Source organism: Capra hircus, chromosome 9, assembly GCF_001704415.2.
Source record: "Capra hircus breed San Clemente chromosome 9, ASM170441v1, whole genome shotgun sequence".
Taxonomy (NCBI): Eukaryota; Metazoa; Chordata; class Mammalia; order Artiodactyla; family Bovidae; genus Capra; species Capra hircus.
This window is the reverse complement of record NC_030816.1, coordinates 35,575,096-35,590,247: the sequence shown is the minus strand read 5'-3', so window position 1 is coordinate 35,590,247 and position 15,152 is coordinate 35,575,096. Positions and strand designations below refer to the sequence as shown.

The following is a 15,152-nucleotide window of genomic DNA, read 5'->3' as shown; positions in this document are numbered from 1 at the left end:
CTTGGACATAAAACCTGGAGCAAAATTTTGGGCCACGGAGTTGGTGTAGTCTCAATATTAGAAGACTCTGACACATCATTTTCAAAGTAGATTGTTATTTTGAAGAGAGGTGAAGGATAGGAAAGGTGTAACCTGCTATTATCATGTGTTGACCATTTCTGTATGCTTATTTTCTATTTATGCATGCTAAGTTGCTTAAGTCATATCTGACTTTGTGCGACACTATGGACTGTAACCTGCCAGGCTCCTCTCTGTCCATGGAATTCTCCAGGCAAGAATACTGGAGTGGTTGCCATGCTCTCCTCCAGGGGATTTCCCCCATTTTGCGCTTATACCACGTTCAAATTAAAATTTGAACAGAGAAAAGTAGAAGATTCAGTTTTTCATTTTATTTTGTTGTTAAGAAATGACTTCAGGTTTGCATTTCTGGAATCAATTCTGTGTTCCTAATTAAGCTTAAGAAGTAGTTTCCAATTACTCAATTATTTTTCTGTTCCATATATATGATCTTACATTTCTAACTGCATATTTTTATTGAAGTCATCTTATCTCACATTTTAGGAATTAGGAAGTTTTGTGTATTTTGCCTGAATGAAATTTTGAAGAAAATTACTAATTTGTAGTGCAGCAGGCAAGGGCTTTCAAGTCAGGCATGAACAGATTCTAATGTTGCCTCTATCATTTGATAGCTGCATGATCTTCAGTGACAAGATAGTTTTCTGTAAAACTATACTACTTGGGATTGCTTTGAAGACTCAGTGAAATCTTAAACACTTATGTAGTGTTTGCTCTATGGTCATCACTGATTCTAAGTGCTTTCTTATGACACAATTTGCTCTCTATTAACAATTCTATGTACTAGCTCTATCATCATCTCTTTTTTTAGAGATGAAGAAACTCAGACTGAAGATTTAAGCAACTGCCCAATTTGCCTGGAATGACAAGTGGCAGAGCCAGAATGTAAACACAGTTTGGCTCTGGAGTCCATGCTCATACCGCTGTTCTCCTCCACATACATGACATCTAATTTTGTTCTTGATGCCCATTAAGTATTTGGATGTCAATAAATACTTATTATCCTTCTGCTTAGCATAACTCACCATGATTTAAAACATATTCGGAGTATAATTTTACAATAAGTTGGCTGTTCTGTAACCATATCATCAAATTAGTTGAAAAAAGAGAAATATTTCCAACTAATATGATGTAAAATGAAATATTTCCAATTCTTCCTGAATATAAATTTGTCCAATCACTGCGGTATCTTCTGAGTCCTAATTCCTCATATTTGGAGGAATTATTACCATACCATGACTTTCTTACTCATTTAGAATAGGTAGTGTGCTGATGTCTCCCGACATTCATGTGTCAAAAGACTTTTGATGAGGTATGAATTGCAAGCTGTGGAAATGTCCTATTCAGGGGAGTTTATTTGTGAATGACTTTGCTGAGAGTATGTGGTGTGAAGTTTGAAAGGGAGAAAAATAAATGTTCATTGTTTTTAATGTTTTGGTTTCCTAAAGACAGAGGTTGGAGGATGTCAGCTATCAGGTGCTCCCCCTTTCATTTCATTCACCAAACCAACAAGGAAGAGATTCTCTTGGAGATAAAGTTCTCAGTTAGGTCACTCACAACTGAAGAGACAAAGAGGATATCAAGGCTGGGACACAACTGAGGGGACTGGCCTGAGACACAGCTGGTGGAAGGTGCCAAATGGAAAGAACACACGGTTAAATTATATTCCACATTTTATGACCAAAATTATTTGCTACAGTGTTATTCACTGCCTAAGGAATTTTCATGGTTTAGGAGAGCTATCTTTCAAAAATGTCAAGTCTTTTCTGAAACAGGATGTAGAGTAAAACACATAGAAAATGCTACTTTGTTCTTTTTCTTACAAGTAAAATGCTGCAATTTGCAAGTGAATTAAGTATTTTGGGTTTTTAACATGGTAAGTTATTATTAAACTTAAAACTATTAAAAATTATGCTAACGAATTCAGATGTCTGAATTAACAGAGACAGATTTAATACAGTTTTCCCAGTGCTAACCTTATAGCTTTGTGTCAATATAGAGGACTGATTATTTTGGAACTGTGTGCAAATCTTTAAGAGTTCAGTACTTAATGCAGGACCTATACATACCTAGGCCCTAAAAGAAGCAACTACAAACTAAAAAGACAAAATCATATTCAAATCATATAAAATTTTGATATCAATATCAAAGAAATTTTGCCAGTGTGAATTTATGTTAAATGTGAATTTATGCATAAATTCAAATTTTCATTTGAATATTTGAAGTATTCATACTCCACATTCTTAGACAAATCACATATACTCACACACACTCACACAAATTAAGTACCCAAATACATACATAAAAGTACAGATACCTTCCAAGATTTTCTCTATCTTGTAAGAACTGTGTGATTTTTCCTTTCTTTGCCAGGTGGTATTTTTGAATATGTGGAATCTGGCCCAATGGGAGCTGAGGAACTTGCATTCAGATTTGCTGTGAACACAATCAACAGAAACAGAACCTTGTTGCCCAATACCACCCTTACCTATGACACCCAGAAGATAAACCTCTATGACAGTTTTGAAGCATCCAAGAAAGGTAATTGATAGATATTTAATAGTGTGTTTTCTGAAATTCAAATTTTTAGCTACTCTGAGAGATTTCTTAATCTACAAAGTAAGTAATAAGTCACTAGAAATATTTTCATGCAAATATTTCTTTTTGAGCTGCACTTATATATTTTTTTTCAGGAAAGGTAAAGTGATATGATTACCTGCTGAAAAAATTTCCTTATAACATGAAATGTAGTTAGGTCTGGGATAGTGAAGTTGTTTTCTTTTCCACCATTAATCCTTTTGTTTTACTACTAAACTATTCCTATTTTAAGAACCTACTAAAATAAAAAAATACCATCAGTGGATTTTACCAAGGTTTACAATCCAATTTTACATTTTTATTTGCATTATGTGTCAATTCTACTTTACTACTGTGGTCTTAATTTACTGAGTATCTTGAAAGTTCTATGGTTCTAAGTGACTTAAAAATGTCAGCCTAATTTTAAAACTTAATTGGAAAAATTTGATCAATCTTTCATTTATGTTGCCTATTTTTTAGCCACTTGATATTTCTTTTTGTAACTGAGAATAAATGGCTAATGATATAAAAATTGGATTACATGAAGAAATAATAAAAATACCTTATGAATTTTATTTGTCATTTTATAAAGCTGTATTTTCAATATGAGTAGAAATATAATTTTCTGAGATATGAGTTTAATACATATGTTAAAGTAATAGAGAAACTACTGTCAAGGCATTATTTTAACCAAACAACAGTTTTAGAAATGAATATGTTTTGAGAGATATTTTCATTGGCTTACTTTGTCTAAGTAGGTGATTTTTTTCTCTTACATAGTTAGCATTCATGAAATTAAATTCCATAAGGTAGATTTTCTCAAAGGAGTGGACTTAGAAAGTGTTTGTTCTAAGTTCTTATTTTTAAAACAGTGCTTGCTATTCTGTAATGCTAATATTGTTTTATTAGCTACCTTACATTGATAGAAATGTACATAATTACTTATAATTCTAACTCAGTACAGAGTTCTTCTAAATTCATTAATATTAATGGCAGTTGATAAGATATAATATTTCTTAAGATGAAAGTATCCTTCTTTTCCCCCAGCTAATTTAGTGTTTATCAAAGCCTATGTTCTGCCTGCCCTTTGAATTCATATCTTTATGAATAAAAATAAGTTTCCACATTTCAGAACCATGTCAAGGTGATGAAAGGTTTTGAAGGCTGAAAAAGGGGTAAAGGTTATTGTGAAATATGACATGTGTCATCCTAATTGCAAAATAAGTCATTAGCTGCAAGACAAGAGCATTTGATTAGTGATATCATTCATGATTATTTCCATTAGGAAGAAGAAGCTCTGTCTCAAATGAAATAATTTAGACCAAAGAATACGGAATATGAGTACAGTATAAATAAAATATTAATAGATTCTTAATGGTGACTTCAAAGTAGCAACATAAAAAAAAAAGTAGACTAGAATGTTCTGATAACAAACATCTTACTACCTTGGGAATATCTTAGCAAAATTATGAGGTGGTAAACTCATTTGGTTTTTAGAATATTAAAAAATATTTACAAATTTTTCACTCATTAAAAATCCATTGGGAATCTAATTCCTGAAGTAACTTTTGCCTGAAACTGAAAAAGCTCAAATAAGTGTATGAATAACTTTCTTTGTGAAGTATTGAAATGGTGGATCTCATGGTTTGGATCTTGTCTTGTGAAGCACTTGCTTGTTAACCTATGACTGCCTGGGTGGCACAGCAATATGTAAAGAGATAATATGAAGTGAAAGTCGCTCAGTCATGTATGGAATTCTCAGCCCAAAATACTGAAGTGGGTAGCCCATTCCCTTCTCCAGGGGATCTTCCCAACACATTGCAGGCAGATTCTTTACCATCTCAGCCATCAGGGAAGCCCAAGAATACTGCAGTGGGTAGCCAATCCCTTCTTCAGCAGATCTGCCCAACCCAGGAATTAAACTGGGGTCTCCTGCATTGCAGGCGGATTCTTTACCAGCTGAGCTACCAGAAAATCCCACTAATAAAAAGGAGAGATCTAATATAGTTTTGAATCTTATGAGACTTCAATAATATATGTGATACTGATATGATTCATTATAAAATACCAATTCATTTGGACATTGTTAAACTTTTTAAAATTTATTTTTCCAAGGCAAGAATGTAAGTTCAATGTTTAAATTTTCACTGACATATGATCTTATATTTTTAATAGATAATACTGTTTTGCTCAATAAATTTTGATGCATTAGAATTTGAATTATTTTTTGAATCATATATTGCTTTTAAATGACTCCTCTGATACCCCAAAACTCTATTTTTTCTTTGAAACACTCTTCAGAAGCTCTGTATAAGCTAATATAATGTTTTTAACATTTCTTGATTTGTGACTTGTCAAAAATCTAGAGAAGGAAGGTCTTTTATTTTCAATGTATATGAATTAAAATTTATGTGAGTGAAAAACTTGAGGCTCCAAACTTTCTACTGATTCAGAATTCTGATTATTACTTTAAAATTAAGAATCTATATGTGTTCAAAAACTATATATATATCAAATTGCATTTTTGAAAAAAGATTAAACAAATGTGTTTTTTCTAACTAAAATTTATTAAATATCTCTGTGCTTAAGAATCCATCCATCAAATTGCACTTTAGGTGGCAAAATCTCTGGAGGAAAAATCAGTAAATTTTGCACAGTAGAATGACAAACTATTTTGAAAGGATTAAGACTGAAAATCTAATTGATCCCTGAATCCCAGTAACAATCGTCATCTGTTAAATATTTTAGTCATCCTTATATATTTTCAGGAATAGACAGACTGTTGCCTCTTGGAACAGACTTCCATATTTGAACGTTTCTTAAGTTGTGTCAGAATTCATGAGACGCTTCTATACATTTGCCCTAATTCTTCCTTTTCCAGTCAAAAGAAACAAATTTTAGCCTCTTTCACAGATCAGATTCTTCATGTATTTATAGATGAGTTTCATGTTTCCAGTAATTATTGACTTTCTAGACCCAGACTTACCAGTTGCTTTAGTATACCTTACACTATTTAAAGTCCTGTCACAGTTTTGCTATTCCTGTCTGAATACCTTCTAATTTGTTTATGTGTATCTTAATTACTATAATTATTATTTATGTGAAAAAAATTTTCTACATGTAAATATAAAGTTAAAACTAATTTAGTACATCATAAAAGTCTTATGGTGTCCAAAAGCCAAATAAATAAAGATGATTAAATATTTCTGTTTTTAATTAAATACTTTGATGTTCTTCCTACTCAATGAGATTAATCCCTATGAACTCACCCTCTGTGACTCATGTCAGGTTTTGTATGGGCCTTTGTATGCACAGCTTGACCTATATCGTCAGATATTGCAGACACTAAACTATGTGCCCATCCATAGCTTTTTAGATGGGCCATAAAAAATAGACGGATTCTTTTTTTTAAATATAAATGTATTTATTTTAATTAGAGGTTAATTACTTTACAATATTGTACTGGTTTTGCCATACATCAACATGAATCCGCCACAGGTATACACATGTTCCCCATCCTGAACCCTCCTCCCTTCTCCCTCCCCATCCCTCCCATCCCTCTGGGTCGTCCCAGTGCGCCAGCCCCAAGCATCCAGTATCATTCAGCAAACCTGGACTGGCAATTCGTTTCATATATGATATTATACAGGTTTCAATGCCATTCTCCCAACAGATGGATTCTGATTCAGAATCTGAAATTGTAGAGGATGACCAGAGAATTTGGGAAGGAACATTATTCCCCTGATTCGAAGTATTTCCCTGAAGGATCCCCTGGATATGAAGTATTTTTGCAAAATGAATATTCACCCCTTAAATTCTAAAACATTCTCTCTCTTTCTCCTTCCCCCTCTCCTCCCTTGACATTATTTGTGGAGTTTTTATATTTGAACATTAGGCTGTAGGTGTCTAGGTGAATTTCCCTTCTAGCAAACTGAGAATATTTGGAGTTAGACAAAACGTAAAATAAGCTAGATGTAGATGTTATACTAAGGGCAAACAAATCGTCCTTCAGGATGATGCCTTTGGGACAATGATAATGTGGTCCTGTTGGCACACTGGCATCTCCTCTCATTACTGACAGACTTCTGTCTCCTCTGCAGCCTGTGATCAGCTGTCTCTTGGGGTGGCTGCCATCTTCGGGCCTTCGCACAGCTCTTCAGCAAATGCAGTTCAGTCTATCTGCAATGCTCTGGGGGTTCCCCACATCCAGACCCGCTGGAAGCACCAGGTGTCAGACAACAAAGACTCCTTCTATGTCAGTCTCTACCCAGACTTCTCTTCACTCAGCCGTGCCATTTTGGACTTGGTGCAGTTCTTCAAGTGGAAAACTGTCACAGTTGTCTATGATGACAGCACTGGTAAGAAAAATCAGTAGCCTTTGGGGCTGTGCTTTCAATGTAGATAATTTTCTGAAACTCTTTTGAGATTCTTGCTGTGTTATTGTTTTTTGTTTTAAAATTAAGGGATAGAAAAACATTTGTAATCAAACACTAATTTCATATATCCAAATAAAGAACAACTAAATCATACGTTTTTTTCCTGTGTATGAGTAAAATAAGCACTTTTGTTGTGCGAATGATCAGTTACTGTGAACTATAGTGTTAGATGAAGGATAGAGATAGTATGAAATATCACATTGAACCATTTATTCAACCATTTTTTTTCTACCAGTTTCAGTGTATTTTCCCAAAGGAAAGCCTTATAATGAGCTGTCACTGAAACTTATCAAGAAATCTAGAGAAATAAAGAAATTTAGAATTTTGCCTTAACATTTTCTGTATTTATTTATGTGCAAAGAATGTGTATGAAAAATAATAACCTTTCTATCTGTATAGCATGTTAAAACTGTTTATATGCATACCTAAGGGCTTACTACATGGTATTTATTTTTGTGTCTTTAAATGAATATTTGCTGGCTAGAGGTTGTCGGTGCTTTCTTGTTGTAATGCATGTTATTTTATATATGAATGGTTATCTTGAAGTATCAAATAAAAATAAATCTCAAAAATACAAAGAAAGTAAAAAGTAAAATAAAGTAATAATTTGCTTGGAAGTTATATTGGTGAAGAAACTGCATACTATTTTATTACCTAGTGATAAGAAATTTCACCTTAAGATGTTTATCACTGGTCTACAGGGAGTTACAGGGTTGGAGAAACAATGTAAATAATTTGAAATTTTTTAAAAAATGGGATAAGAAAGAGTAAGTCTTAATATACATTAATAGTGTAATTTTGCGAGCTTTTCCCAGGTGGCACAGTGGTAAAGAATCTGCCAATCAGTGTAAGAGACACAAGAGACAAGAGGTGTGGTGTGATCCCTGGGTCAAGAAGATTCCCTGCAGTAGGAAATGAAAACCCATTCTTGCCTGGAAAATTCCATAGACAGAAGATCCTGGCAGCTACAGTCCACTGGGTCACAAAGAGTCAGACACAGCAGAGCACACACATACACACACACACACACACAAGTGTAATTTTGCACTTTTTAGTTAAAAAAGTAAAATTTTTATTTAAAACTTAATTTTAGAAAGAATACTTAAATTCCTAAAATAACCTAAGTACCTTTGATGTGTTTTTTAGCTTAAAATAGAGTTACTAAATTTATTGCATTGTTTTATTCTAAATCATTATTTTGTGTCATTGATAAAGTTATATATGTCAAATTATGAATGGCAGGTTCTATGTGAATGGTTTCTCTGAGCATGTATAACATGATGTTCCAGGGCTAGCTCAGTTGCAAATTGGTCCACTTATGTTTGTATGTGTGTGAAGTCACTTCAGTCGTGTCCAACTCTGTGCAACCCTATCGACTGTAGCTTGCCAAGCTTTTCCATCCATGGGGTTCACCAGGCAAAACTAGGCATGTCTTTACCATTAGTGCCGCCTGGAAAGCTCCACTTATGTTTATGAATGGTCATATATAGAAATATACAAAATATGAATATAAATTCATTCTGAATCTATTGTTGATTTACTTCTCCTTTCCTTCCTGTTATAATGCAGGTGAATTCTGAGTAAATATTAAATATCCTCATATGTACATGCACATACACATGGTACATACACACATATATTATATATATATGTATGTTAGATGTGATATTTTATACTTATTTATTATCTTAAAGCCCCTCATAGTAGAAAGAGAGTTGGCAAATGTCTGAAATGTTTATGATATACCACCTTTCCTTACTATTCTGTTTGTATGCATATGGGTGTGACATTTTTATTTCATATATGTGGTTCTTGAGTGAGTGAAAAAAGGGATAATAAGATTTGTAATCAAGGTCACATCATAATCTGGCAAAGCAGTGTTTCATATATAATTGATCCTTTGCTGGAGTATTATTCTAAATATTTACTTCATTGTGACAAATTTAAACATACATATATATATATATATGCATATATAGTCAGTTAATTAGATATATAGACCTTTAATGGAAACTTGACCTGAGATTAAATTTATTAAAAAGTTTAAGGTACTATTTAAAAGAAACTTTACCACAGCTAACACTTCAAGTTGATATCAATACTTACATATTCCAAAAGTCTTTGATTATTTCAATATGAATGCTAAGAGTCATTACAGGATTATTCATAGAATAGGTATCCTTAAAAATCATCTGAGGGGAGAAAAAGCATGTTAATGCTTCATTTTATGCAATATTTAATCCAACAAATTTTGATGAAGCATCTGCTACATGCCAGGGACAATACCAGGTGTGAGTATATGCCAGTAAAAGAAACAAAATCCTGGCCCTTCTTGAGTTTCTAGTTTATAATTAAGGACATGAAATTATTCATGTTTTTAGTATTATTTGTAGTGAAATAATTGCCTCTATAACCACTGTATTATGTGTGCTCTTCCCTTTAACAGACTTTTGAGAACTTTGCTATTCTTAATTATTTTTTAGAGGCTAGAGCTGACTTAAAGATACATAGAAGATTCTCTTTGAACTATGTTCATAAATCTATAGAAGTAGGCTTTTTTTGTTTGTTTGGATATGTTTAAAAGTCTCAAGGTGGAATTTTAACAACAGAACTCAACAGAGAAAATCTGTAAACTTCCCAAGTAAACAAGATGACTATTTGATCATGTGGGAGAAAATCTGATGACAGCTAGGACAGTGAACTGAAATGGGAGAACATCCACCTTATACCCAATGAGATAAACATTATTAACTTCATTATGGACTTATATATCTGCTGTTCATTGCAGCATGAAGTGCATTTTATTTATGTTTCTTTTTTCCCTTTCCAGATTTATTATATGTGCTCTTCCTCCCATTTATATTCATTTCTATTTTGTTGTGTTGTCCAGTTTGATACATGATAATTATACTTTCATCCAGTCTTTGTTCCCACCCCCAAAACAGATGGGGTGATAGATGAAATATAGTGCTGGAGTAGGAGAAATTCTTAGAACGATGTTAACAGGAGCTGTTTATTTTTTATGATAATTAGCATTTGTTGTTGTCATGGATGAATGCTTTTAAACACCCTGAAAGTCTGTTATAGCTCTGAACGATGTCCAAAATGATGGAAAAGAATTGGCTTCAGAAACAAAGCTGTGTTTCTGTCAGTCATTTTAGAACATATGATTCATTTTAAATATAAACTAAAAATAAGTTGGATAGCTCTCAGCTTGTAAGCAATTCCAAGATAAGTTGTGAATATTTGCTTTAAAATTCCTGTGTTTCATCTTTGTTTATAGATCAGCAGACCATTAACAAAGAACTCTGAACTGGTAAACAGAAGCCTGGGATTCTAGTCCCAAATTTGTTACTAAATTACTGGTACAACTTTGGAAAAGAGAAGAAGGAAATTGAAATGACTACAGAAAACAGCTATGATGCACTAGGCATTGAGGTAGCTGCTATTGTACATAAATTATGATGCTTAATCTTCAGAGCAATTCTATAAAAACAACACAACTGTAGGGTTATAGGTTATCATCTCGCTATCCTTGCTTCCTCCGGTAGTTGGCTCTTCTGCCCACCAGTAGCCCAAGGTAGAAACCTGAGCATCTGCCTTGATTCCAACCTTTCTTCAGCCCCACAATCAAGCTCTAATGGTAATTTAATTCTATACCTCTGAGAACTCTTAAATCTGTTCATTCTTTCATGCTTTCTAACTAATTCTTAAGTTAAAATATTTCATCTGGATTATTACTAACAGCCTCCTAACTGATGTTCCTGCTAATCCAGTAAAAAGTAAAATTTTAAAAATGTAATTCTGACCCATTATCCTATTAATAGTTTCTCTTGGTCTAAGGATAAAGTCAAAGCTTTTTTGAAAGTCTTATAAGATCTGATGTGATCTAGTTCCTGTACCTCTCCAATATTTGAATGTAAACTTGAGTCTAAATCCTTCACTCAGGTCTTTTAAATTGAGCCATTAAATTTCCTTTGGTTTCTGAAAAATACTGTCCTGTCCGCCTGTTTCTCTCATTCTGACTCCTGCTCCTCCTCCCCAGTAAACACACACACATACACCCGCACATTGTGTATTTGCACCCGCACATTCATTTGCACCATTTGACTTAGATGTCACAAAGAAAGGCTGTCCTGACCCCAGCTCCCAAGCAGAAATAGGTTTCCCTCAATACATTGCCATAGCGTTGTGGTTCTCCTGTGACCCTCCCCCATGAGAACATCATTACATCACAGATGACTGTTCTTGGCTGAATTTTCCACTAGATCAAATACAAATCTGAATAGCTTAGAACCTAAGGTTGCCCACCATTCTATCACTAGCACCTAGGTATTACCTGGCTAATGGAAATAGCTGAATCAATATTTAAGGAATGAATGCATAAAAAGGTATTATCATATCCATTGTTTAGACAAAGAAGCTCCAATGGATTAAGTCATCTGTCCAAGGTCGACTTAGTCTGACAGCTTTTTAATACTTTGCCATTGAATAAGTAGATTCAACAATAATTTTCAGATATATAGACATGATTTCTCCTATCATTTCAAAAATTTTATAAGTAGTCTGGAGTGAATTGTGCTTATATGTTAACAGCAGTTAAAATATATTTACTTGTTTACTTATTTGAACAATCATTGTCAAGTATCTTCTGTATACCAGGTACAGATCTATGTTCAGCATGAGAGACAGGATTATAGGTAAAACTTTGTCTCCATGTGCTCAGAGTTGAGTGAGGGGGAGATAGAGCATGTGAACAGGTACTATTATAGTGTAACAAGTACAGATAGAGACAAGAAAATAATATTGTGACATTTTAGGAGATGAATATAGACATAAAAGAATTTAGGGGAGTGGAAAGTTGTAAAGGCAGAGGAGAATTTTGGAGAAGGTGAGATAATTTTGAAATTATCATAACGCACGAGAAGAAATGCTTCAATTAGAGAAGGGGCTTAGGGGAGTAAGGTATAAATATGAGAATGCCTGGGGAGCTGGTTTGTCAGGGAATTGCAGGCACTTCATTACAATGGATCATCAGGAAAAGGAAGATGAGGAAGAATGAGGGAGAATGTATACAAGGCAAATGTAGGAGAAATCAAAAGGAGCTTTTTCCTAGCTACTGTGCTTTGGAGTTTGCATGTTACAGCAGTATCAGTTGTGTCGCCTGATGTGCCTGATGATGTGCCTGATGTGCCTGATGTGAACCTGCTTTTCAAACCTGCCTTTCAAACCACATCGAGTGCCTCGGGGATAGAAAGACACTCAGTCAGTACCTTTCAGAGGCAATCAAAAAGGACACAGAGAGAGGGATATCCATAGATTGGACTTTGGATTGAAATCCTGGTTCTGTTGTGTAATTTTCAGCAAGTTACTTGACTTTAAAGACACGAGTTGACAACATTTGTAATTTGAAGATGATGCATACATCAGGGGATTGTTGTCATGATTAGTGAGATATGCAAAGTGCTTTATAGCTCCCATGTAGCCTCAGTTCAGTTCAGTCGCTCAGTCGTGTCCGACTCTTTGCAACCCCATGAATCGCAGCACGCCAGGCCTCCCTATCCATCACCAACTCCCGGAGTTCACTCAGACTCATGTCCATCGAGTCAGTGATGCCATCTAGCCATCTCATCCTCTGTCGTCCCCTTCTCCTCCTGCCCCCAATCCCTCCCAGCATCAGAGTCTTTTCCAATGAGTCAACTCTTCACATGAGGTGGCCAAAGTATTGGAGTTTCAGCTTCAGTATCGTTCCTTCCAAAGAAATCCCAGGGCTGATCTCCTTCAGAATGGACTGGTTGGATCTCCTTGCAGTCCAAGGGACCCTCAAGAGTCTCCTCCAACACCACAGTTCAAAAGCATCAATTCTTCGGCACTCAGCCTTCTTCACAGTCCAACTCTCACATCCATACATGACCACAGGAAAAACCATAGCCTTGACTAGACGGACCTTAGTCGGCAAAGTAATGTCTCTGCTTTTGAATATGCTATCTAGGTTGGTCATAACTTTTCTTCCAAGGAGTAAGCGTCTTTTAATTTCATGGCTGCAGTCACCATCTGCAGTGATTTTGGAGCCCCCCAAAATAAAGTTTGACACTGTTTCCACTGTTTCCCTGTCTATTTCTCATGAAGTGATGGGACCGGATGCCATGCAGGGGCTTAAAAATGTCAACAGTAGAAATGCCTTGGGGGCTTCCCTGGTGGCTCAGGGTTGAAAATCTGCCTTCCAATGCAGGAGAGACAGATTCGATCTCTGGTCGGGGAATGAAAATCCCACACATGCTGCAGGGCAACAACAGAAGTCCACAAGGTAACCAAAGACCCAGGCAGCCATGAAAAAAAAAAAAAAAAAGCCATGTGTTGTGTTCTGTTTATTCCTAACTATAAGAAAAAGAAATTGTCTTCAGTCCTATATTTTGAAGTATGAGGATATTTAGATGTAGAAAGTTGAGGTAAGTTGCCCAAGGTTTCACAGCAAGTAAATGGTGCTATGCTGTACTTAGTCGCTCAGTCGTGTCCTACTCTGCAACCCCATGGACTGTAGCCCACCAGTCTCCTCTGTCCATGGGGATGCTCCAGGCAAGAATACTGGAGTGGGTGGCCATGCCCTCTTCCAGGGGATCTTCCCGACCCAGGGATCAAACCCAGGTTTGAACCCACATTGCAGGCAGATTCTTTAAAGACTGAGCCCCCAAGGAAGCCCAAGTAAATGGTAGATCTGCATTTCTGACCCAACGCTATCAACTGCAGAACTCACTGTATTAAATATTGTGACATAATGATAGCTATCATGTTTTTATTTGGTTCATTTTGTTGTCACTATTTGATTTTAAGAACAGGAATGACTTAGTCAGAACTTCTTTGGGTAGTTTCTCTGATTACAGTGTGGAGAATGCATTAGGGCTATTCAGATAATATGGGGAATAGGATAAGACCAGAAGCAAGAGAATTTCTAAATTAGTCAAGTTGAAAAAAAGATAAGTTTCAATTAAAGAGTTTTTGATGGAAGGATTTTGAAATAGAATTCTGGGAAGATCTAGGAGATACAAATTGTAGGACTTAGTATGTAAGTAAACAGAGAAGGAATGGAGAGAGAGACGGTAAGAATGACCACTCTATTTCTGGTCTGGACTACTAATCAATGGCACATTTACCTAAAAGAGGAAAACAAGGAAAAAAATGCGGGAAAAGGTATAATAAGTCTGACTTTTAACACATTAAACTTGAAGCACCTTTGACTCATACAGTTATATTGGAGAGAGAAATCCATCTTGAAAAATAGAAGTTTAGTATGGGCATATAATGCTCCTCTGCTTTCCATTTGGACTTCTTTGTGATAGGAGGAAATGAAAACAGTTGACAAAAAACAGAGTCATGGTACAAGAAAGTTCAGAGTAGGCGGTCATGAAGATGCGTACAGACCTGAAAATAATTTAGGGGAGAGAATGTAAATTTTTTTAATTAATGAGGAAAATCAGTAAATTTTTTAGATGTTAACATTAACAAACTTAACTTTGATTAATTTCATGACATGAGTATAGGAATAAAGGTCAGGACCTTTATCCTAAGCAAAAGCAGAAATGATTTCTTTACTAACTTTATTAACTTGAATGAACTTTATTTATAGACTATTTTCTAGATACTCTTGTGTGTGATTAGAGTTAGTTTAAGAAAAATGCAAAGTCATTTAATGGGGCTTCCCAGGTGGCGCAGTGGGTGAAAATCCACATGTAATGCAGGAGAGGCAGGAGACAGCAGTTCAATACCTGGGTCAGGAATATCCCCTGGAGGAGGACATGGCAATCCATTCCAGTATTCTTGCCTGGAGAACAAAGAGTTGGACATGACTGAAATGACTCAGCATGCATGCACGAAGTCAATTAACAGTACAAATTATTTTATTTTGGGGGAGTATATTTGTTTAAATAGAATAAATAAAATTAAATAATTCAATAGATGCTAATGGGAAAAATATGTTTTTAGAAGTTACTAACTTTTGAATAATATAACAATTCTAGGGAAGCCTGTAATAAAACATATAACCAAATAAATTTAATTTTATTTCAA

At 34.9% G+C, this 15,152-nt stretch overlaps 1 protein-coding gene across 3 annotated transcripts in view; it reads left to right on the top strand.

The window, feature by feature from the left end:
- GRIK2 (glutamate ionotropic receptor kainate type subunit 2) overlaps positions 1-15,152 on the top strand; it is a 727,083-nt gene that overhangs the window by 274,122 nt on the left and 437,809 nt on the right. For all 3 annotated transcript variants that reach the window (XM_018053124.1, XM_018053125.1, XM_018053126.1), the window contains exons 2-3: positions 2,449-2,616; positions 6,753-7,010. In XM_018053124.1, the coding sequence (XP_017908613.1) occupies positions 2,449-2,616; positions 6,753-7,010 (426 nt within the window). The remainder of the gene's footprint in view (positions 1-2,448; positions 2,617-6,752; positions 7,011-15,152) is intronic.